The sequence below is a fragment of the Sciurus carolinensis genome, chromosome 1, assembly GCF_902686445.1.
Source record: "Sciurus carolinensis chromosome 1, mSciCar1.2, whole genome shotgun sequence".
NCBI classification, from domain to species: Eukaryota; Metazoa; Chordata; class Mammalia; order Rodentia; family Sciuridae; genus Sciurus; species Sciurus carolinensis.
Window position 1 is genome coordinate 122506801 of NC_062213.1, and position 23740 is coordinate 122530540.

The 23740-nt window shown below is 36.7% G+C and overlaps 2 protein-coding genes and 1 pseudogene across 6 annotated transcripts in view; 2 read left to right on the plus strand and 1 right to left on the minus strand.

The window, feature by feature from the left end:
* Positions 1 to 1680: 1680 nt before the first annotated feature.
* Positions 1681 to 17675, minus strand: LOC124994655 (adenylosuccinate synthetase isozyme 2-like; annotated as a pseudogene).
* A 979-nt stretch (positions 17676 to 18654) lies between these two features.
* On the plus strand, positions 18655 to 19191 carry LOC124994719 (non-histone chromosomal protein HMG-14-like). The gene has a single exon (XM_047566997.1). It carries the CDS (start codon positions 18655 to 18657, stop codon positions 19189 to 19191), a length of 537 nt encoding a protein of 178 aa, XP_047422953.1.
* A 2773-nt stretch (positions 19192 to 21964) lies between these two features.
* Positions 21965 to 23740, plus strand: part of LOC124994462 (neuroblastoma breakpoint family member 12-like) — a 48824-nt gene continuing 47048 nt past the window's right edge. For all 5 annotated transcript variants that reach the window (XM_047566393.1, XM_047566438.1, XM_047566412.1 and 2 more), the window contains exon 1: positions 21965 to 22239. The gene's annotated coding sequence lies outside the window, so the exon portion shown is untranslated. The remainder of the gene's footprint in view (positions 22240 to 23740) is intronic.

The following is a 23740-nucleotide window of genomic DNA, read 5'->3' on the forward strand; positions in this document are numbered from 1 at the left end:
CAGGTGTCCTATTAAAGAATTCTTATTATGGCATTTGCAGGCAAATGGATGAAATTGGAGAATATCATGCTAAGTGAGATAAGCCAATCTCAAAAAACCAAAGGACAAATGATCTCGCTAATAAGCGGATGATGACATGTAATGGGGCATGGGAGGGGTTAGCGTTAGGGTTAGGGTTAGGGTTAGGGTTAGGGTTAAGGAGGGTGGCAAGAATGGAGGAAGGAAGGACAGTATAGAGGGAAAAGAGAGGTGGGAGGGGTGGGGGAGGGAAAAAATAACAGAATGAATCAAACAATATTACCCTAGCATTGAAATTCCTTGGACAACTGGATGGGAAATATTAATTATCAATTCTCAACTACATTCCTGAATGGTTGAACACTCTCCCAATATCCAACTATCTTGTCATTCATAGCCAAATTATTTCTGAAGAGTTCATTGTTTATAAGAACAAATTTGTCCTCTTCTTTTGTTTCCTCTCACTAGTATCAGTTTTAGTATGAAGATTTAAAAGGTAACCAATGTACAAAATGATTTTCCCTAGAAATTCATATTTAATGTGATCTAGGAAAATGTGAATTTGAATAACTGTATTGCATCATTGTGCATATTTTGGGAAATATTTGAAAATCAAAATTTTTTCAGCAGTGGGATGATTCATTTTTCAGCTAATCTGGTATAACTGTGTGTTTATTTCCAGGGATTCCTAAGGAATTTCAATGCTAGGACTTGCCATTGATAAATTTTCAAAGTTTATCTCAAGATATTTTTGTGACCTAAGAAAACTGGAAATAAGACAAATGTCTATCAAGCACACAAAGAATATGATGGTATAACTTTATTACTATGAAAGAACTAACATTGTATGTAGTAAGTTATTTAACAACATAATGAAATGGATGTTCAAATAATAAGTAATGATAATTGGTATATAGTGACAAAATGTTCTAATTTATAACTTGGTTTGCATGTATTTAAAAAGTATGAAGACAATTTTTTTTTACTAGAATTATTTGGTTCTTTTTAATCAGCTACTGATAGTATAATAAAATAAAGTGGCACATAATTTAAACATATAATAGTTCATTGAAGGATAATCTACAATATAATATGTTAAATCTAATTGTCAAAATAATCTTTTTTTTTTCAAGAAAGGAGATATGAAGACATGATCAAAATTATGGCCAACAATTTGGGTTCATTTACACACTTGTAGATGATTTTGTAAATATATTTATAGGCACAATGTTGAAAAATCAATCCACTAGACTTAGAAATAATGATATGTTAAAAAAAAAAGGAAAGATACATTTCAGTTAATGTCTCACACTCCAGAAAAAATGTTCACCAAATATCACAACATATTTTTTCATGACTACTTTTTCTTAACATTAAGTTTGTTTTGGGAAAACATTTTTTCTTTAACATTTAATTAGATGTTCAATGTATTGAATAATTTATAGAGAGAAATAAGTTGTATTCTATACAAATTAAAGGATCCATGAATAAGCTCCTCCTCTCCCCCCAACCAAAAGCTCAATTTTGCAATGGTTTCAGCAGAAAATAAACAGTTCACAACTTAAACTGAATTTATATCATTACAAAAGTTTACGGAACCCTATCTCTTCATCCTTTTTTCTAACAGCAAAGATTCCAATGACAGAACTGAATGATCAGATATAAAAATATTTGTGCCAAACTGCAATAATTGTTCTTACCATGGTAAAACCAAGAATACACAATGTCAATAATGAAGAAAAACTTCATTGAAAGTAACTATTTTAGATTTCAGACAACATGGATTTACTATTACTAAAAATTGAAAGAAAATGTGGCACCATGAACAGCAGGAGCCACAAATGATTTGGCCATTATTCCAGCTGAGAAGAGTTGACACTGGAATATGCTAAAGTCTGTCTCCACAATAGCCATTTGTCCTAAAAGACTGGAAACAACTGTAGGGCTGCAAACTCACACCAATGTCTGTTCTTGAAGTTGTAGGTCATAAAGAAATATTTAAGAAAGTTTGTCTCCTCTCTCTCAAGGAGTGTTTCTGGAAATCCTTAATACAGTTGAGTCATGGATTCTCTGGATTTACCTACTCCAATTCATTTAACTGGAATTTGAAGCTCATCTTCAATAATTCAAACATAATTTTGTGCATTAACAGGTAGTTCTTTAAATGTTCTTGCATTTGATATGTCTGTAACCCATGGAGGGAAAGTTTTATATTAAACTTCAAATTTATTTAAGACTTATTGGTTTGCTGGGAAATGAGGTATGATTTCACCATCTAACTTGTAAGCAACTCCAACTCTGTCCAAAATACCCAACTTGGTAAGGGCCAATGTACTAAATCCATTGATCATTAGGAGCATATTTGATTAAATAAGTTCCAACCAGACCCATCCTCTTTTCCTTCCGGTAGTCACACCAAACTCCCTACCCCTTGTTTGTAATAATTCTCCAATTTCATTGTTTTGCTCTGTTGGAAATGCACCTATACCGACTCCAGTGGTGTAAGCTTTCACAGCTCTGAACACTTCACCAACATTTGGAGGTGGTATACCCAAACCGGTACAAACACCTCCAACAGTACAGTTTGAAGAAGTTACAGAAGGGTAAGTCTCCAAATCAATATCTAACACTTCTGCATTTGCACCTTCTATGAAGATTTTCTTTGGTGGTCCACGGAGGCCCTCATACAGGAAATAAATTCCATCTCTCACCATTGGTTTACTCCTTTCCATATAACCCTTGAGGTTCTGCAATTCACCTTCAATGTCTATTTCCAAAGTAGGATGTATGGATTTGTAGCTAGAACTTTGAACCTCTCAGAGAAGCCATCAAAGTCAGAAACAAGATCGCATATCGGAAGTCCCCTGGGAGGAACTTTGGAAGAATAAACTGGGCCAAGGCCCTTTTGTGTGGACCCCAATTTTCCCTGTCTGTTCTTGACTCTGTTGTTCCTGGATACCATCAGCTGCTTGATGAAAATCAAATACAACATGAGCTCTGTCAGGTATGAGAAGCCTCTTTTCTCAGCCTTCCACACCTTCGACTTTTTCAACATTTTCTCTGCTTCTTCAAACAATCCAGGTAAATGAATCCCCACACCATTTCCAAGGAATGCAGTAACATTTGGATCAATTATTCCACTGGGTAAAAGATGAAAATCATATTCCACCGAACCTCCAACAGCTGCAAGGCCAGCATTATCTCCCCCCTGGCAGCGGCACACGAGGTCTGCGTCCCGCGCCAGCAGGTCCCCCCTCTTTCCTCTGCCTTCGTCGTCGCCCCACTGCGCGCCCAGCACTGCAGTCACCGGTTCCCTCCTGGCCGCGTCGCGGGACGGCCGCCGCAGTCACCACTGGGCAGAGCGGGAGCCGCCGGGCTGGTCTGGACAACGACCTGGCTCTGGTGAGGCGAAGCGGCCTGAAAGAGAAGGGGCGGGAGGAGCGCGCACTGAGCTGCTGGGCGGCCGCCAGCCACCTGCGGAGGAAGAAGGAGCCACCAGAAAAAATCTTAGCGGCAAAACGTCTTCAAGTTGGGGTTAAGTTTTCCCTTTCATATGAATATATGACCATGCACATTTTTCAGATTTTCTTATTTCCCAAATTTTTACTTTCAAAGCTTATATTTGGTTTATTTCTGAAAGCAGTTCAATGCTCAAGAGTGGAATCTTCAGCATAATTGTAAATAAGACGATAATAACAAACATGCTATGGTGATTTCGTCACTGCGAAATGAAAATCACCTTTCTCACAAAATCGTTTTGCTAATAGATTTTTTAAAATTTGAACAGGCAGTTTTTCTTAAAATTCATTGAAAAATTATCACTGGTGTGTATTTTGTAAGTTATGTTTTTCTAAATTGGGGATGTTTTTTGAGGTATAAGTTCAGACATTTTATGGCATTCTTTTGATTTACTTTGTCCAAGAGAGATGTTTAAATACATTAGTTTGTCTTCTGTTTTCCCCTTTTTCTAATTATGAATATAAGTCAATAACATGTTTAAGTTTATTCTGGTACATGGAGGTGAGTTCAAAATATTTCGAAAACTATATCTACTTATTCATGCTTAGAAATTAACTTATGTCTATTGAATTCCTCTGTCTTTCAATAACTAATTCAAATATTACCTGTTTTAAGAAGGTTTCTGTGGTCTTCTCAGCTGGATATTATCTTAACCCTAATGTGCTTGTTCTCTCAGAAATTACAACTTTAGACTTTATATCTTGCATCTATTATATCTTAGTATATTTGCCACATTTTAATTAATATTATGGTGTTCATTTGAATACTGCTTTCAATATATAATTTATATTTTTATTATTTTATTTTTCTGTATCCATTTAGTTGTTATTCTGAGTTCTTGAATATGGTATGTAATAATGTTGGTTGGTTCTCTGGAACTTTTTTTTTTAATACTTTTAGTTGTAGATGGACACAATATCTTAATTTATTTTTATGTGATGCTGAGAATCAAACCCAGTGCCTTACACATGCTAGGCAAGCGCTCCACCACTGAGCCACTACCCCAGTCCATATCTGGGTGTTTTTATTGTTTGTTTACCATTTATTCTGTTGTTTACTCTTTCTTTGAGTCTGAGTGCCTATAATATTTACACTGGAAATTCAGAACCACTAAATCTGGGGAAAGAGTGGAATTTACTGTTTGTTAATTTTATATGCTCTAAAAATATTTCCTATAAAGTACACTTTAAAGATACACTTAATTCATAAATATATCCTTTTGGGATTCAAGGATAGAAATCTACCTCAAATACAAATGAAAAGCTTTATTCTAAACACATTCTCCATGATTTTACAGAGGATTCACCATCTCTGCTAATATTTTCAGAATAAAAACCTTAATCACTTAAATTATTTCTCACATGTCAGTTACTTAAACTTTTTATTTGTATTTCTTTTGAAATATAACTAACACAATCATATCTTTGCTAAGTCTTCAGGACCCAAAATATATTCATTCTCTAGGTATAAATTAGACATAAATAATTAGATTGTTTCTGATTTATTGTATTTTAGGGGTCTGAAACCCTGTTAACCATTTTGGGTAGAGTAACCCCTTAGAATACGGCCTTATTTGAATTAAGTAAAATTTTAAAAATGAATCCCTTATCTATAGTAGCTGAATTACAAAAAACATACATGATTATTAAATACATTTTGATAGTACAGATATAGAATATTCAAATCATCACAGAAAACTCTACGGGGCAACAGTAGCTTACAGCTTATCTTTTCTTTTATAGCAGCTTTCACAGAGACAATGTAGCTCATTCAAACTTTTGAATTAAAAATAAACTGTTTTTACTGAAAAAAAAATCATGTTTCCCTTGTCATTTGTAATTGCAGCATTTCTTTGACTCTTACTCCCTGTTTTTCTGTCAGAATGTAAGCACTTTCCTAATGCCTAACAGCCGCAATTTTTTTCTTTATCATTGCTTTTTGATAATTTGATTCTGTTGTATCTGGTTTGGTTTTCTGTGTATTTATTCTGCTTGGGATTCATTGAGAGTCTAGGATCTGTGAGATTATCATATAATGGTTTTTGTCATTATGTTTTCAAATATTTTTCTGTTGGCTCCTCTGGGACTCCAGAGATACGTTGAATAGCTTATTACTATTCACTGAGCCCTGAGGCTCTTGTTTTTCAGTGTTTTCTCTCTATATTACATTTTGGTTATTCCCTATTCATGCACCTTCATATTTCTTTATCTGTTCTCCAAAGCTTTCTCAATGTATTATCTAGCTATCCAGTGATTTTTTTAAAAAAACTTCTTATATATTATAATTTTCTGCTTTAAAAGTTCGATTTGATTCAAATGACTAAGATCACTAGGAGGTTTTGATAGGATGCTGAAGATGGAACATTTTCATGTTGCTTTTCTTAAAAAGAAATATTATGGTTTTGTCTGATAGGCATTTTCATTTCTTAATTTGATCATCTGTTTTTTATGTTTTTCTGGGATTGTCAAGGGTTCATTTATCTCAATTAATTAAGGTCCACTTTTTCTGATTTCTAAATTTGATGCTCCCAGGAATCAATTTTCATTGTTTACTTTTGCTGATAGGCCCAGTGTGGGTCTTGGAATTAAGCAGTTCACAGCTCTCCAATAACCTTTTAACCATACAGATGTAGTTTAGCCCATGTCATAGAGATCAGCATTGATTCAAGGGACACCCTGAAGCAGATTTCTGGAGTTTCCTTTCTGCACAGCTCTCTTCTCTCATGAAAACTGCCTCATAGGGGTAGGGATATAGCTCAGTTACTGGAGTGTTTACCTAACATGCACAAGGCCCTGGGTTTAATCCTCAGTAACATGTACATGGGCATGCTTGCATGTGCACACACACACACACACACACACACAAACTGCCTCACAAAGTCCTGCCTTCTCAGACACTCTCAGCTGTGGTCTCCAGCTCCTCAACTCAAGTCACTGTCTCTATCTGCAAAACTTCCCCCTGCCTCTGTTTATTTTCCATGACCTGAAATGTGCTTTCCAGGCAGAAAGCAGGGGCTACCCTAGGACTTAATTTGTTTTCTCTCACATGTCTTGGCTTTGCATTGCTTGTGGTTTAATGTCTGTAAAACAGTTGCTTCATCTGTGTTTGCCTGTTTTTCTAGTTGTTTGAGTCAGGTGGGCTAATTTAGTCCCTGTTATTTTATCATGACTGAAAGTGGAAGTCCTTCCTCAATTAATTAAAAATTCATGTAATAGAAATACACGAGCTAACTGATAGACTAGTAATCAAGTATTAGTATATTAGTAACCAACTTGAGGTTTGATTTTAGAGAATGTTGAAGTGACATCACAACCCCACAAAAAATTTCTTCATTATCATAAATGCTGGCAAGTGAGTCTTTGTGAGAGAAATTAGATGCATATAGATTTTAGGGTACTTGGGAGTCATTAATTACAATTACACAGTCAACAGTTGGGAATTTGCCACGAGGGTCATCCACATCTAGTAAAAGGATGGCATCAAAGATTGCATGTTGACATTTACAGTAAGAACATAGAGTACAAATATACCTTCCTATTAAATGTGCCTGGAGATCACTATTCAGTGCAGACCACTGGGCTCTCTAAACCATGGGTCTAATCTAATCCAACATTTCTTATGTTTGTGTTTTATCCAATATATTACTGTTCAGGAAATAAAATGGCAACTGTAAAAAATATTTACTCTAGAAAATGACTATTGCCGGGGTCCAGCCCTATCAGGAGTCCAAGGGTTCCACACTGGTAAACAGGGCGCGGGGAGACAACGTCGGCGATGGATGGAGAATGAAAGACACAGACTCTAGTTCTGGTGCAATCACTCCCACTTTATTCTGGGGAAGGCTGGGTTTATATACATTTTTTTTTCAGGCTATAGTGACAGTCTTGTGATTAATATTAAAGAAGTTTCCAAAGCATAGGCAAAAAACAACAACCTTACAGATTATCCTTCCCTAATCACAATTGTTTTAAGAATATCTAACTACGTCGATGAGCTAATACAATGTTTATTTCCTTAATATCTAAACTCTATGTGACCTAAGACTATTCTTATTATTCTCTCAGTTAAAGTGATAGACAAGTAATCTCATGTGACCATCTCTACTAGGTCCATCTGGTTAATATCTAAATTGCTGAGTTAAGGGCTACAGGAGGGCAGCGGTCCCAATGGTTATTGTGTACCAACGTTTATTATAGGGGTGACATATTCTTTGTAGGAAGGAAGGAATGTTTTGGAACCTTATTCTCTTACCTCACCACCACACATAAACAAAACCATCGTTAAAATTTAACCAGCCTGTTGGAGACAAAGGCAGATCTATAACTATTTTCTCCAGAGGCTTTCAGGGACTCATTGCATGGTTGCAAAATTATTTTTAATTTTGTTAGTGGTAAAGATCCATTGTTTTTCAGATTGTAGGTAATATTTTCTGGAATTTTTGTTGCATTCCCCTCATCCCCTTAAGCAATCCGTTCAGACTGAAATGAGTAATATATTATCAGAAAAACACAGCAGAGAAAACACCATGCTTTGGAGCAAAACATCCGGCAATACCTTTTAGGATGAGCCTTTGCAATCATCCTCCAGAGGATCTTTGTCAAGCACTGGATGGAATTCCAGACGCCCCCACAGACTATGATATAAAATATTTGTCACATGTCAGTAAAAAGAAAGTAATGTGATATCCATGGATTGTATTACTGACACTGTTCTCTATTTGTAAGAAATGGAACCTAATACTAGACTATCTGAAAAAGCTACAATTGTTAAATGCACATACTTTGATTTCTTTTGTTTCAGTCGATTCTTTGATCATTTGTCTTAAGGTACACAATAGCTCAAACTACAAGATTTAAAGAAAAATTACGGCTTTTCCTTTCTTTAATTTTAGTAAACAATTTATGAAAGAGTCATTTAAATGTAGCTAAACTGACACAAGGCCACAGTACATTGTTTCTAATGATGTCTTACTCCTATTTTTTATGTAAATGACTTAATGTTTTGTTTATTAAATTGACCTTCATTTTAAAGACAAAAGTATAATGTTGTGGGTTCAGTTTGAAGTAAAGCTTTTAAAACCACAAAACTAATAATTAACAGTTTTATTCAAAACATTTTTATGTTACTTAGTTGCTTTTGATTTAGAGGTACCTGGTTTAAATGCAAAGTGGATGAATTTTCAGCCATATCCAATTTACATGCCTTTAAGACTTCCAGCACCTTAATGCTTAATTTAGAAATATAATTTAAAATGGTTCTTAAAAATCAAATGCACTTATTATCTTGGTAGCTATGATATTTTAAGAATCCTCAAACAAATATGTATTTGTTGCTAATTATGAAGCATTCTCCCAATTTCAGGAAACAATTTTTTAAAATAGTAGCAGTCCTTAGGTAACATAGGGGCCTTGTATCAAAGGAAAAAAAGTGAGGTTGAAAATAAAATTTCAACATTACCAAGTCTATTAATTTGCTAATTATCATGATCACTGATTACATATGCTTTTTTAAAAAAATTGACATATGCTATTGGTTTAATTAACATGTACAGAATTATTTGTAATTAAATCTCATTCTCAATGTTATGCTTTTTCACGTTAAATTTTCTAATTGAACTTCTGATTTTAATACCTTTTTTTCTTTTCCATGACCTTTAATGAAATCAACTGTTGTTTTCTAACATTAGGGTTTTGATATTAAACTAGATAACATGTATACCTGTTATAGAAAATGGAAAAATACAAATAAATGTTCTCAAAGAGTAATTGGAGGTTACATTGCTATGGTCCATATTTCACCAGTCTTTATCCACGTTGGATTTTTGTTGTTGTTGTTGTTGTTGTTCACATATAAAGGCAGTTTATTCCACTAACTTTGTTTTGCAAAAATGGGCTTACTTATAAAAGAAAAACTTCTACTAAATATTCGGTCATTATTCAGGAATGATTTTTTTGGATAAATGAATCAGGAATTTGTTCAAAATTATATGTTGAGTAATTTTTATTGCATTTAGTCATGCCCTATATACCTTGTATATTACTAATTTTTTTCACAAGAAAATCAGTAATACTTTGGGATTTGAGCTTTCCTGAGTATAATATTGAAAAGCTAAAAAATACAGTGGACCTAATTGTTTAAGTTATGTCTGTGTTATTTTGTTTCTTTGTTTAAGGGTTTAAAAAAGCTGAGCCAGCTATGACTGGCAACACACAGTCCAGCAATGTCATCAACAAGAATGACCCCAAGTCCATCAATTCCTGGGTTTTCATTGTCAAGTTAAACCAGAGCCATTGTCAAGATAGTTGACAGTGAACCATTTTTTTTCAAAGTATGGGAAAATAGTTGGATGCTTGGTTCACAAAGGTTATGCTTTTGTACAGTACATGAGTGAGCCGCATGTGGAAGCTGCAGTGGCTGCAGTGGAAAATGCCAGGATCATCTCAGGTCAACCTCTCAGTAAGCCGTGTTCACTTTCAGATTGCACAGTAGGTCCTCTCTGCTCACATCTGCATATGGTTTCATCTTTGAAAAGCCAGAAACACCATAATATCTTTTACTTCTTTAACCAATCATAGAGCTTGAGTATTTATAGCCATGTTGTTTCCTTGCTCTCATTGTTTTGCATGTAGGTATCATATTTTCTGTGCAAATTTATCAACTTGAGATCAAGGTCGCTTTGAAATATGTGTTACTTCTACCAGTCTTAAGGGAACCAGGCCAATAATAAATTTGCATCACATGTAACTTTATTTTCCTTGAAATGGTACATATTTTCCAGGAAATAGTAGACTAAGTAAAACAACTTTTCTTATTATATTATTTGCTCAGAGTGATTACTTATTTTCCTTATTTCCAATTTTTATTTTTGGGAAGGAAAAGTAAAATATAGTAAAAGGAAGCAAACTTTGTAGAACTGAAAAAGGCTTGTAACGCATTCATTATTATATATTTAGAAACTTTATATATCACAGCTGTTCAATCATGTACAACAATCAGATATGTGCCTGATGTCCAAGGAATAATATTGTATTTTTTCAGACAGAATAATATAGTATGAAGGAAAATTCCAGGTCAGGAGAAAATATTTTGTAATTAATGTACAGGTAAAAAGTAAAAATTGGATAGTCTGTAGATGTTTTCCCCCATGTGAAAAAACATCATCAATACATCAATGATTCCTTAACTTACATCTCTTCCTGTCCAGATTCATATCTCAAACTGATTATTACACAACATCTACTCTTGCTATCTAACTGGCATCTCAGAACAAAACCCTCCATTTTTGACACCCCACCCTGTTTAACCCCAAACTTCTCTCTCACAATAAATGGAATCCCTATGAATTCTCTAATTCAAATAAAAACCTAGCTTTCAATCTGGATTCTTCCCTTCCCCCTACATTCCAAATATAATCCATAATCAAGTGTGTTTGCCAGTAGATCCCAAACCCAGCACCTTCTAAGTCTGCAATGAAGGCCAGCTCATGTAGGCCTCCATCTCATATTGGTGGACTACTGGGAGAATCCCCTCACTTTTCTCTTTCCACTCTTGTCAGTGCCTTTTAAAAACATGAATTAGATTGTGCTTGGTTCTAGACCTTATCTCACAGAATAAGAAGGGTATTTTGTAGTATACCTACAGTGCCCTACCATCACATCCTCAGTCTCCTCTCTGCCTTCCTGTGCCATTCTGGTAAGGCTGTCCACCAGGGTGTGCCTCAGGCCTTTCAGATTGTTCCTACTTCAGTGGCTTTGGACTTGCTAGTTCTCTGTTGGTTGTTTGCTACCTGATTTACTGAATGCTGTGCTCAATATTTACCACCAAAGGAGGTATCTATCTAAGTAAACTTGACTCTGCCCCATCGTCTTCACTGTGTATGCTGTGATTCAACTCCTCGTCCTTTGTAGCTCTTATTCACATATGATTATAAGCTTTAGTGTTTATGTGACCTCTGTCCTGTTCAAAAACATAAAGAAAAAGGACCATATAAAACAAACAAAAGTATTGAGCTATCAAGCATGCAGAGTGTTAAAGGACATTGTGAGCAATATCCAATTTTTTAAGATACTTAAGAAAAATGTTTCAGAAGGCATGGAACTCATAAAAATGTGTATTAAGTCTTGGAAGTAGTTTTTGAGATAAAATACTAAACGTATTTTATATAAGTGGCTGCTATCGTGAGCCCAAAAGTAATCATTGCAAGAATTTACTTTTTATTTACCTTAATCTTGTTCAGTTTTTCATATCTTAAAGAAAGATAATGCTTTCCATTAGTTAGTTTTCCATTTTTCCCTGTTTTCTCTAATCCCCTTTGTTTATTTACCTTGATATTCTGGTCTTTTGTTTTTTCTAAGTTGAAATTCTTTCTTTTATTTTTTATTTATTTTTTAAAATATCTTTATTTATTCATCAATTTTTTCATGTGGTGCTGAGGATTGAACCCAGTGCCTCACATGTGTGAGGCAAGTCCTGAAATTCTTATTTCAAACCCACATTCAAACCACTTATTGCCTGTACCCTGATTGTTATGAAGTAGTAGATCATTGTGGAAATGTGTTTAACTCTTTCTTAATTTAATCATAAGTTTAAATTCAATTAAAAGTCTGGGACACTTTTAAATGAATAATAGCTATCTTTCTAGAGTTGCATTTGCTATACTACTAAACTGATCATTATCTTTTTCTAGAATAATGCAGTGGATAAAGAGAAATATCCACATCAAAAAATTTAGTTCCTTAATTTAGCTCCTGGAAAAAAAGCTAACACCAGATCACTGTGCTTTGGGAGGCACCAAGTTTAACTGCACCATTAATAAAATGCCATTTCTTATACTCCCTCATTCCTTTTGGATCCTCTTAATTCTGTCCTCAGACTAGTCTCTGGAGCATACCTCTAAATCAGCCATAATCACATTTTGTACCCAAATACAAGTTAAGTAATTTATCCTCTTTTTGGTGGGGAGTAGTGCAGATTGAACTCAGGGGAACTCAAACACTGAGCCACGTATCAGCTCTCTTTTGTATTTTACTTAGAGACAGGGTATCACTGAGTTGCTTAGCACCTCACAATTTCTGAGGCTCTTTGAGCTTGAGAGCCTCCAGTCTCACCCTCCTGAGATACTGGGATTACAGATGTGTGCCACCATACCCAGCTATATACTTTATTCTTTTACCTGAAATCCAGTTTATCATTTCTGTTATCTAAGCTGAATGACTTTTCATACAAAGCAAATGCTTGACAATTTAACTAATAGCTATTCTTTTCAGATTTAATGTTGACATATGCCCTCTTTTTCTTAAACCATGTAACTAGTAGTTCAGGCAAAGTCTCATCTCCTAGTTGTTCCCTATAGGAAGTTATGTCCTCAATCAAGTCCTGAAGTAGAGCCTCAATTTCTAGCTGGTGTACCTACATCGGGCCTGAAGGACTGCACATATGTTTTGGTGACTTGGGCAAAACTTAAGTCCAAGTAAATCCCAATCAATTGTTCTCGAATTTTTTTTTTACTCTCAGATAAACCCTTTATGATTTTCAGCCCCCTTGAAACCATGTGTGTCTTTGATGTGAAGCGAATCAATTCTGAATAAAATAATACATTGTTATGTCATAAAATTGATGTTAGCTTCATGTATCACACCTTATCTAAGCATTCTCTTTTCTCTTTAGAGTGGGAAGGAACTAATATTGATTAAACCATACACTGGTTCAGTTGACTTTATTTCTTTTATTTGATTTTCAATCATATATATCATCTGCTGACTAGGAAAATCTTTTTACTATCACTATGTATTTAAAATATTTTTATGTAATTTAAATAGCAAATTTCATTAGTACTAGAAAAAATTCAAAATATTAAGGTGAGTTCTTAAAGATTTGTGGAAACTATAGATATATCCTTAAATCAACAATTGGTTTTGCCCAAGATTTATTAAATGGTAAATGTTATTAGTAACTATTTGATTCTGTAAATAAAGGAACCACTGATAGGTCATCAGCTGGTGAGTGGTTTGTGGAAATATCTTTTAGTATAAGAATAACCCAGAAGTTCATTGGGCAGATGAGTGTGATTGATAAAAAGTAGAAACTTGCATGTGTGTTGGTTGTTTACTCAAAAGAGCTCAAGTGTTTTAGCCGACTTTTTTGCTGCTGTGATTAAAGCACCTGGCCAGAACAACAGACGAGGAGGAAAGGTTTATTTGAGGGCCCATGGCTTCAGAGTTCTCAATCCACAGACAGCAGGCTCCATTCCTCAATGCTAGAGGGGAGGCAGAACATTATGGAGGAAGAGTGTAGCAGAGGGAAGCAACTCACACGATGACCAGGAAGGGTCTCCCTTCTCATATACAAAATATATACCCCATAGCCATGCCACAGTGGGCCCCTTCATCCAGCCACAGTCCACCTGCCTCCAGTTATCACTTGGTTAATCCCATTAGGGATTAATTCACTGATCAGGTTAAGGCCTAATGACCCAACCATGTCATTTCAAACTTTCTTGCACTGTGTCACACATGAGCTTTTGGGGGACACCTCATATCCCAACCATAACATCAAGTTTCAAATTAAGAAGATAAAAGAGGGGACAAGTGAGGAAAAGGAGGTAAGATCCATAAAACAATAGTAGGTAGTTGGCACAATGATGAGAAAGAGAATGATTTTTAAGGGAAAGGAGTTTAGTGCAAAACAATGAGCTTATGAGTGAATACACACTCACAAGTTTGATGGGCAAGCTTTTATGTGTTAGCAGTGTCTTATATTCATGGAAATAAAGCGAAGTGGGCAGATTTGAACTAAGGGTATAGATTATGAGTTAACACAAGTAGCGTTAAATCTCTGGAGATGAAAAACTTATAATGAATCTGTGGAGAAATCTTTGGGTCCTTAAAAAGAATGAATCTGACCCAAGTTTCCTATGTTCATATATGAATACACCACTGGTGAAACTCCATATCATGTGCAATGACAAGAATTTGAACCTAATTAGAATAAGTTATACTCCATGTATGAATAATATGTTGAACTGCACTCTACTATCATGTATATCTAAAAAGAACAAATAAAAACTAAAGAAGAAGAAGAATTTTTCTGATAAACCCTCTGAAAAGATCTCAATCAAATCTTTTTTCTGGGTTTATGTGCATACTTTCCAGGGACTCCTCCCAGGGTCAGTCCCAGCCTGTTGTCCTCCTTGTCTTCCTGCTGCTGCTTCCAACTAGTGTCTGCTGTCCACAAGCCAAAGGCAAAACAAAATTTTAAAATGATTTGTGCTGACTATATTTTGTAGGAGAGGTCACACAAAGTATTGTTTTAAAGGAAAACTTCATGTAGAGATTACAGACTCGGTTTAGATCCTTGCCAATTTTATGTATCCCCTGATTACAAGGGCTTGATTGCACTTGTCTAGAAATAAACATTCATAATGTCTTTATTTTCAGATTATTTCACTGCTGCAAGTGTAAGTTTGCAAAAGACAGAGTTTATGAACTTTTGAATTTACCTATTAATAGTAGAAGGAACAAAACACTAAACAATTTATCTGTAGAAAGCATTCTTATTCTATAATCTGTGAACAGGTCCCTGTCTTTACTTAGCCAAGTCTGGTTAAGAAAAAGAATGCAGAAAATACAGAATGAATTGACTTCATCCACATTTTAAAAGTCTTGCAAATGTGGATGGAATTCCAAGTAAGAGAAAAGTTAATAGGAACTGTTAATTTTAAAGTAAATGTGGTGAATATTCTACTTAACCCTGATGCTGAAGGAAGTAAGAGAAATGATTTAGTAAAGGAAGATGGTGAGGAGAGATACTCAGCATCTTTCGTAACAAACACTTGTAAAAATCTGTCAGGCATGTTCTCAGAGTAAGGAATGTGAGATGTATCATTATCACAAACTACCATTTGCATCCAGTGATCTTCTCATGACATACATCCTATCATGTCACCCTATGATTAAAACTTTCAGGGACTTCTCATTGTCCTCAGAAAAAAAGACAGAGACCTTTGTTGTGGCCTACAAGTTTCCACAGCATCTGTCTCTTGGTCACCTGTAGACTCACATTGCAGATCTCACAGCCTTGCTCAGTATCACATATAAATTGATCTGTTTCTGTTTTTTGAAGAATGCAAGTTGTTATCCTCAACAGAGTCTTTACACACTCTGTTTTGACTGCCTGGAATGTCCTTCCCTGCCAAGCTTCAGACCACCTCACTTCACTTCCCCACCTCTTCATTCCCTTTACCTGGCTGTTCATTCTTCAGATCTCAAACAAACGTTCATCACTTTGGGGAAATCTACTTCACATGTTCAAATCTTGTTGAAATGTTTTATTTCCCTTTCCAGCAGGTATCTTCTTTTCTGTTGTGTTTTATAGTTATACTTTTGTAACTAATATTGTTATCCCTTTCCCTCTAGGTTGTATATTCTGTGAGGCTTTACTATATATCTATATCTATATCTATCTCTGTCTCTTGCTATATATATACACATACATGTATATTTTTAAACTCATCTTCTTGAAAGTGTTAACACATCCATGCTACATGTTCAATAAGTGAAAGCTGGATGACTGGTTGTGTAGGGGGTTATTGTTGTAATGAATAGACTAGAATAAAATGGTTTGCCCCTCTTTGAAATGTACAACACAAGAAGAAGAAAAATAAGAAGGAAGAGGAAGAGGAATAGAGGATAAGCAGGAAGAAAAGAAGAAAGGAGAAGGGGCACTTGCAAGTCCCCTGGAAGGCTACAGTTAGGGTTGTTGTTACGAGAAGGCACATGGTTGTGATCTCCTTGATGTAGTACTAGTCATTCAGAACTTCCAAAGTCAGACACCAGCAGTAGATATTCAATAGGCCTCATTTCATTCTTTTTTCTAAGTAGAATTGAGTCCTAAATGTGCATCAAATATTAACACATACTTATTTTATTCAAAGACTAGAGTGAATATCATATTGGTTTAAAGAAAGATTTTTATTCACAACTTCCTACGCATTCCCTAAAATGTTGTTCTTTGATAATTTAATTTTTTTTTGAGGTGCTGGGGTTTGAACCCAGGGCCTTGGCTTGCAAGGCAAGCACTCTACCATCTGAGCTATATCCCCAGCCCTAATAATTTTAATATTAACTGAATATTTACACAGAATTTCATAGCTGTAAAGCTGTTTCATGCGCATGTTATCTTCTTTGATTTTCACATTGCTGAGAGTTAACTAACATGAAAACTTACACCCATTTTTCCAGGTAGGAGCATAAATGAACTTGCCCTGTATCACACAAATGGTGGTGCAAAAATTCAAACTCATCTTTACTAACCCTAATTTTTTTTGCTATTTTTCCTTGGCAATAATTCATTCCATATCATACATTTTATCATCCAAATAGTGATGCTTTTGAGAGTGGAAAGCATTGCTATTATTGGAGACAGGCTTAAATCATGATTACCATGGATAAATGGGAAGGTCTGGACACCTTTATTGTCTATTCCCTTATACTTAAACAAGAGTTGTCACATTGTTTTTTTCTCATAGGACAAATATTGTACAATATATTAAGTATGCCAACTTCATTAGTGGATAAACCCTAACATTTCAGTAGTTAAAAAATAAAAATGTATTTCTTCCTCACATAAAATATAGTCAGTTCTCAGTGGAGTAGACAAAGTAGAGGTGGAGACTCAGTTCTTGTCCTTCTGGGGACCAGGCCATACGGAGCTCCAACATCTTTCATTGGGTGGATCCCATAGTTTCCCTGAGAAAAACATCAAACCAGCAGGTGGATTAAGGCCAAGGAAAGACAATGCTCTGGCACTCTTGCAGGTTAAGCTAGGAAGTAAAACCCATCCCATCTGCTCATATGCCAGGAACCTCACCTAGAAGCAAGCAGGGCTAGACAGCCCTGTTAGCAACTGAGTGAACAGGAGGAGTATGGTCTTTGTTAAACAGATTCTCTACTACATGTAGTCAAGTAAACTTTAAGATGTTCACTGAGCATCAGTTTCTTCATCTAAAAAATTGAAATAATTGGCCTTATTTTATAAAGTATAATGTAGACGGATATGCTCATAAAGCATTAAAATCTTACCTGCATATAATACATGCCATATCGTAAAACTTTATACACGGTGATTTCAGTCTCAGACATCACCTTAATGACAAAGAAAATCTTCCCTTTTTTTTGACTGTGCCATTCTGTACTTTAAATAGATGGTTTAGGCAGTATCTGCTGAAAATGAGAGATCAGTATGGATGATTAGATGATGGGCACTGACTCTTCAGAGGAGGAAGGATTTAAAATCACTGCTTAAGGGTGAGTGGGAAAGGAAAGGTAAATCCAGGTGGATGAAACTTTATTCTTAGAGTCCCAATTCAGGCAGACAGAAATGAAAAATGCTCTGGGGATGAAGAAGTCAACTTATGGAAAGGAGTGGAAGGAAGGAAGATTGATGTCAGGCTATGAAGGGTCTTGAATGTCATTCTGCTGAGTCAAGGTATGGAGAATACTTATGATACTGTGTATGTTCATAACAACACAGATTGCCTTCAAAGGAACTCTGGACATTTTTTTGCACATCATCTGACTTACTGTTATGTTCTTCATTATGTAACATATCATTTGTATGTATGGTATTTACTCTGAATGCTGAGATACAAATTCACTTATTCATTCATTTATCAATTATAAATTTTTATTTCACCTGAAGTACATCAGTACAGGTAACATCTGTGGGATTAAAGATTACACTCATGTTTAGCCCAGTTGTTCTAAGCTACTTGCTTAATCTTCTATATTCATTTACTTGTTTCTGTCATTTAATTTTCTGTCCTTAAGGAGCACGGTGCCTGTAGTTTGAATTTCAGGTGAACTGTATACAACAATATGTGTCTTTAGAGCAATATTTCTCAACTTCGGCAATGTTGACATTTGGGGCCTTTGTTTTGGAAGTCTGTCCTGTGCATCTTAGGATGCTTAGCAGCATCCCTGCCAGACACCAGTAACATTCCTTCCAAGTGGTGACAAGCAGAACTGTTTCTAGGTGTTACAAAATGACACCCACGCAACAGAATTGCCTTCAGTGAGGAATCATCATTTTAGACTAATAAAATAAAATAAAATATACTTCATGTATTTTCAGAAATGTTCCAGTAGTTTTAGTGAAGATAAACTATATGACAATTATGGAGCTTGCGCGGCGGGAGCAGCCCAGCGCCCAGGGAGCGCGGCTTCGGAAGGCTCCCGCGCGCTGCAGCCCACAGCACCCGCAGCGCCCGCAGCGCCCTGCCGGACGGGTCAGTTCGGCCCAAGAGGAGGGTCAGTTCGGCCCAAGAGGAGGGTCAGTTGGGCCCAAGGCGCAGTGAGAGAGGAGCCCAAGCGGAGGTCGGGCCGCCTGGCGGCTAAGCCTGCTCCTGCCAAGGCGGATGCCAAGCCCAGGAAGGCGGCGGGGGAGGATAAATCTTCCGACAAAAAAGTTCCAACAAAAGGGAAAAGGGGAGCAAAGGGAAAACAGGCTGAAGTGGCTAACCAAGAAACTACAGATTTACCCGCCGAAAATGGAGAAAGTCCAGCCTCGGATGAAGCAGAAGAGAAAGAAGCTCGGTTCCCTTCTTGTACAATCCAGAGGAATATTTTTATCAACTATTTTGTAAATGCAAGTTTTTAGTAGCTCTAGAAACATTTTTTTAAAGGAGGGGGTCCCATCTCATCCCATTTTTTAAGTGTAAATGATTTTTTTTTTCAGAAATGAAATCATTTGCTGGTTGTTTATTTTTGGGTACAATCAGAAAATAGTGGGATATTGAAATATGGGAGGCTTGGACTGTCTTGGGTGTCAGCTTAACATCCATAGGTGGGGGGTTAGTTTTATATCCTACAGTATAAAGCATATTAAGTGGCAGTTTGGAGTCACAGTCTTGCATTTAATGTCTTGAATATTTTAAATTACTTCTATTCCTGTGTTTTTTAGTAGAATTGTTTCCTGAAGAAGACCACTACTGGATCATTGCTGTCAGAATCGTGTGTATTCTGTAACACTTTGGGTTGTGGAAGTCTTAGTTTTCCTAATGCTTTTTAATGTGCTATGAAAGATTGATAGTTTGAGTATGTAGTGTGTGTGACAAAGTTTTGAAAGTGGGACCTAAATAATAACAGCATTCAAAGATACTGGTACTCGATATTCTATTAAGAAAAATTTGCCTCCAAATTCAAAGCTGGAAAGTCACTGGAATACCTGAAAAAGAATCACATTATAAGGTTTTTTAGATTTCCGGTATGTGTGTTAAGAATTGTGTACAAAGTGAAATATCTGTGTACTGATTTTCAATACAGCCAATAAAATCTCAAATATGAAAAAAAAGAAAATAATGCTTTGTGTTATTTTGACAAGAATTTTTGCCATTTATAAGGCTAGATCTTCTCCAGTTGTCAAAAAAATGGAATTTGGTAAAAACATCTCAGAGAAATTATAATGTATTTGTGAACCAGCCTACCATTTGTATCACCAGTTTGTTTTCATCTTTTTTTTAAAAACACAAAAACAAGCAAAACATTGATCTCCCTATACAGCCCACATTTTTATTGCATTTACTGACAGTAAATTACAAAATGATTTTTAAGAAGTCCTTTTCACATATTTAGTATACTGTGTTTTAGAGGTGTGATTTTTTTCCATTAATTCCCTCCATTCAAACATGTCCAAACACCCCCGGATGTTATGAAGGAAAAGAAAGCCTGGTGAAAGAGTTAAGTGAAAAGCAGTGAGTTTTGAGATGACTCACTCATTGGATCTTCAAATCTACACTATTCAACCAAAGCACTGAAAGCTCATTAAAACAAAGTAAGAGTTGTGATGTCCCTGGCCAATGGCTTAACAAGTGCATCTTCCCTCCCATCTATCCCATTGGGTTTGGGTTCCTATTACTATTCTACATATGTCCTCAGGCATGACTCAGGTATGAATTAGATGCAGAGTCTGAACATCCAATGAGGACAGATCTATAGAGGGCCAGTACACACAATCATTTTCAACAATGGATTCTACTGCAGAGCCACTTAAGATGTGCACAAACCTAGTGGGGCTTTCTAAGTCATGAAAATCTTGTAGAAAACATCTGAATAGTGTTTGGGGAACATATTGTTCAAATACTTTCTCAACTTGATAATTTAAAAAAGCTTCCACTTGCCAGGATGTAAACCAAAAGTTCTTCCTTCAGCTAATTTGAACATAGTCAGCAACAAGCATGAGAAAATATCTTAATTAGTACATCTTTGGATTTTTAATACCCTTTTAATTATTCACCATTCTTTCTCTCTCCACTAAGGGAATGTCTAATGTCTAACCCTATGCTTTAAACATCCACTCTTCCAACAGATTTTACATTATATAGACATTCAAAATAGAAAGTACAAGATGCTATAATATATGTATGCTATATATCCGTACATACATATATTTAAAAATCTATTCATAAGGCTATGAAGGGTCTTGAATAGTATACAAATGGGTAGAAGTGCCAAGAATTCACAATAAGATGGTATTCAATACAATTCTCTTCATTATCTTTATTCTATGATTAATGTAAAATCTTGCCATTAGAAATCTGTAGTTTGTAGTAATAACATTTTTTACTTATATGTCACTCTCCCTCATCAATCATCTCAAAGAAGTTTAAGGTACACTTTTTTTCATGTTTAACAATCTTTAATTCAAATATAAAAGTTCAATACAAGCCATATGTAGGGTTTGGAATTTGTCGTTCTTTTAAAAACAAGAATAGGGGAAATGCAACAAAATGATCTTTCCACTTTTTTCAAAAACTTTCAAGAAAAAGATAGCTCATAGGGCTATAAAAGATCTATAAACCAAACCCATGTTCTCCCCCTGCCAAGTCTTAACTCCTATTCCATAGTCTTAATATATATTTCTGAATGAAGAGCTACAATTCAGCTTTGCTTACAAAACCATTTAAAACTACTTAGCACCAGATTGCTTCCTATAAAGCCAAACAAATCCTCAACTACTTCGATTTGAATTTTTTTTTCAAAGAATGGGGCAGTTGCTGGTACAAAGCAATACTTAGCATCCACATACATTTCTCAGAAATGGCATATGCCATTCAAAAACCTTGACACTCTCATGCTTTCAAAGTGGAACATCTAACCTAATGTGCATCTAAGCATGACGGCGAAGTTGCAGATAAGTATTATAGCAGCTTGCGGCTTTTGGGGGTGTGATCCTGCCTCCGCGGCTCGGCGGCTCAGGAGGAGGTGTCCTGGGCGGGGCCGGGGAGGGAGGGTCGCCGGGGGGCGGGGCCTGGGGGGGGGCTACGTGGCCGTAGCTGGTGGGCGGGGCCGATCCGGACGCTGGCGGCGCTGCCTTCTCCGCGAGCGGGGCCTGGCTGCCTGAGGAACCTCGCGCTTGGACTAGTCCTGCTGCGACCTTGCGGATCCTGGCGGGCGGCTGCTGTGGTGGCGGCGGGTTCCGCGGCTTAGAGTCACATGGGCCCAGGCCCAGGCCGGGCAGCGGAGAGCGGAAAGCGTGGAGGCCACCACGGCCACCGCCCCCTCCGCGCCGGTGGAAACCGCACCGCGGCTCCGGAACCGACCCCCAGCCGCGTCGGTGTTCAGGGGCGGTCGAGGCCGGAGCGAGGAAGACGCTCGGGTCCTGGCGCCCACCTTGCTTCGCCCAGAATGGCGCACCGCCCAGGTTAAGGTAGGTCTCACTGCGTTTTTATAAACGGTCCTCCCGGCGGTCTCCATGGAAGCCAGATGGTCGATTTAATTAATCTCATTTTACAAATGAGCATATCTAAAATACTGTGTTAAAGAGCGTGTTTCCATGAGGACAAGCCTGAGGAATTCCCGCTCCTCGTTTCAGAATCGTTCCCCTTGGTCGCACTCTCCCGAGTGCACCTGTAATATGTGGCAATTAATTAAGGCGTCTTTATCCTCGTCCTCCACTGTCGCCAGTTAATGCGCATTAAAAACACTACCCCGAGGGCTGTAAAGCGCACATTTCAAGTTTTCAGGGATCAGACAGTGCGGCTTAAAGTGCCGCAAACAAGTGCTAAGGAGCAAACTCGGAGGGTGGACTGGATTGTGGAACCAACCCTCTGTCAGTTAGGGAAATGCGTGGCCCCACGTAGGATAGGAGGCCTGGGAGGTTTTTTGTTTTTTCACTCAGTAACGTAATTTAGTGAAAACAGTGGACACAGACGGATCTCTTCAGCGCCTGAACCTCATTTGGAAGGGTCTTTTTACGTAGCTCTGATTACTTGTTATTTAATCTCTGTTAACAGCTGAGCAAAATAAGAAGTAAAATGCAAAATCCAAAGCTGTCCTTTAATTCTGGGATAAAATGTCTGAAAATCACTTGTGAACTGATTTCATCACAACGCTGTCCTACTACAAACGTTGGTTCTTTAAACACCACGTGTAGAGTCGTGTTCGCTGCTTACCAACACACATGAAGCTCCACAAGGGACACGGAAACGCGCTGCCCCCACCAATACAAAATATAAAGCAAAATGATGAAGACTGTTCTAATTCTGGAGTAAAATCCTGAAAATAACATGCAGATAAAGGTCACAAAAGATGAATAAGATTTGTTTAATAAATGTGTAATGCACATCAAGTATCCCCCAAATGATAAAGCATTGTTAGTTTACTTAAGGAAGACTTGTCAGGGCAATTCAATTTGGAATAAAATGTTTACCTGTGAAACTACGTATAATAGGAATTGTAAAATAAAGTACATGTAATACACAACAGCGAGTGCTACCGGTTTTAAAAAGGGAGACAATGTTATAAAGTTGTTTGAGGAACTTTATTTAGAAAGTGTAGATTTGAATTTAAATGTTTATTCCTTAATAGCAAGGGCCAAAAATCTGCATGTTGGTTTTGGAGAAAATTCTTAGATGTTGTAACTCTTCGGTTACTTGAAGTTAAACTAAAATGTAGAACTTGAAATTTTAGCTTCCAGTGTTTTTTGAATGATGGAGGTTTAGAGTGCAGGCTCTGGACTTAGGCTTCTGTTAGAGTCCCAGTTCTCCATGTGCCAGTCCTGACACTCTGGGTGACTTACTAAAGGTCTCAGTGTCTGTAAAGTGGAGATAATGCAGTAGATGTTTAGCTTCCTGGAGGTGTCCGTTCTGTATAAGAATAGTATCCTTTGTAGTCTGATCTCCTCATTTATGAGGAGGGAATGGGGATGG

Bases quoted from the DNA above. Each gene is read 5' to 3' on its own strand.
- LOC124994719 (XM_047566997.1), top strand. From the start codon at position 18,655: ATGTATTTTCAGAAATGTTCCAGTAGTTTTAGTGAAGATAAACTATAT.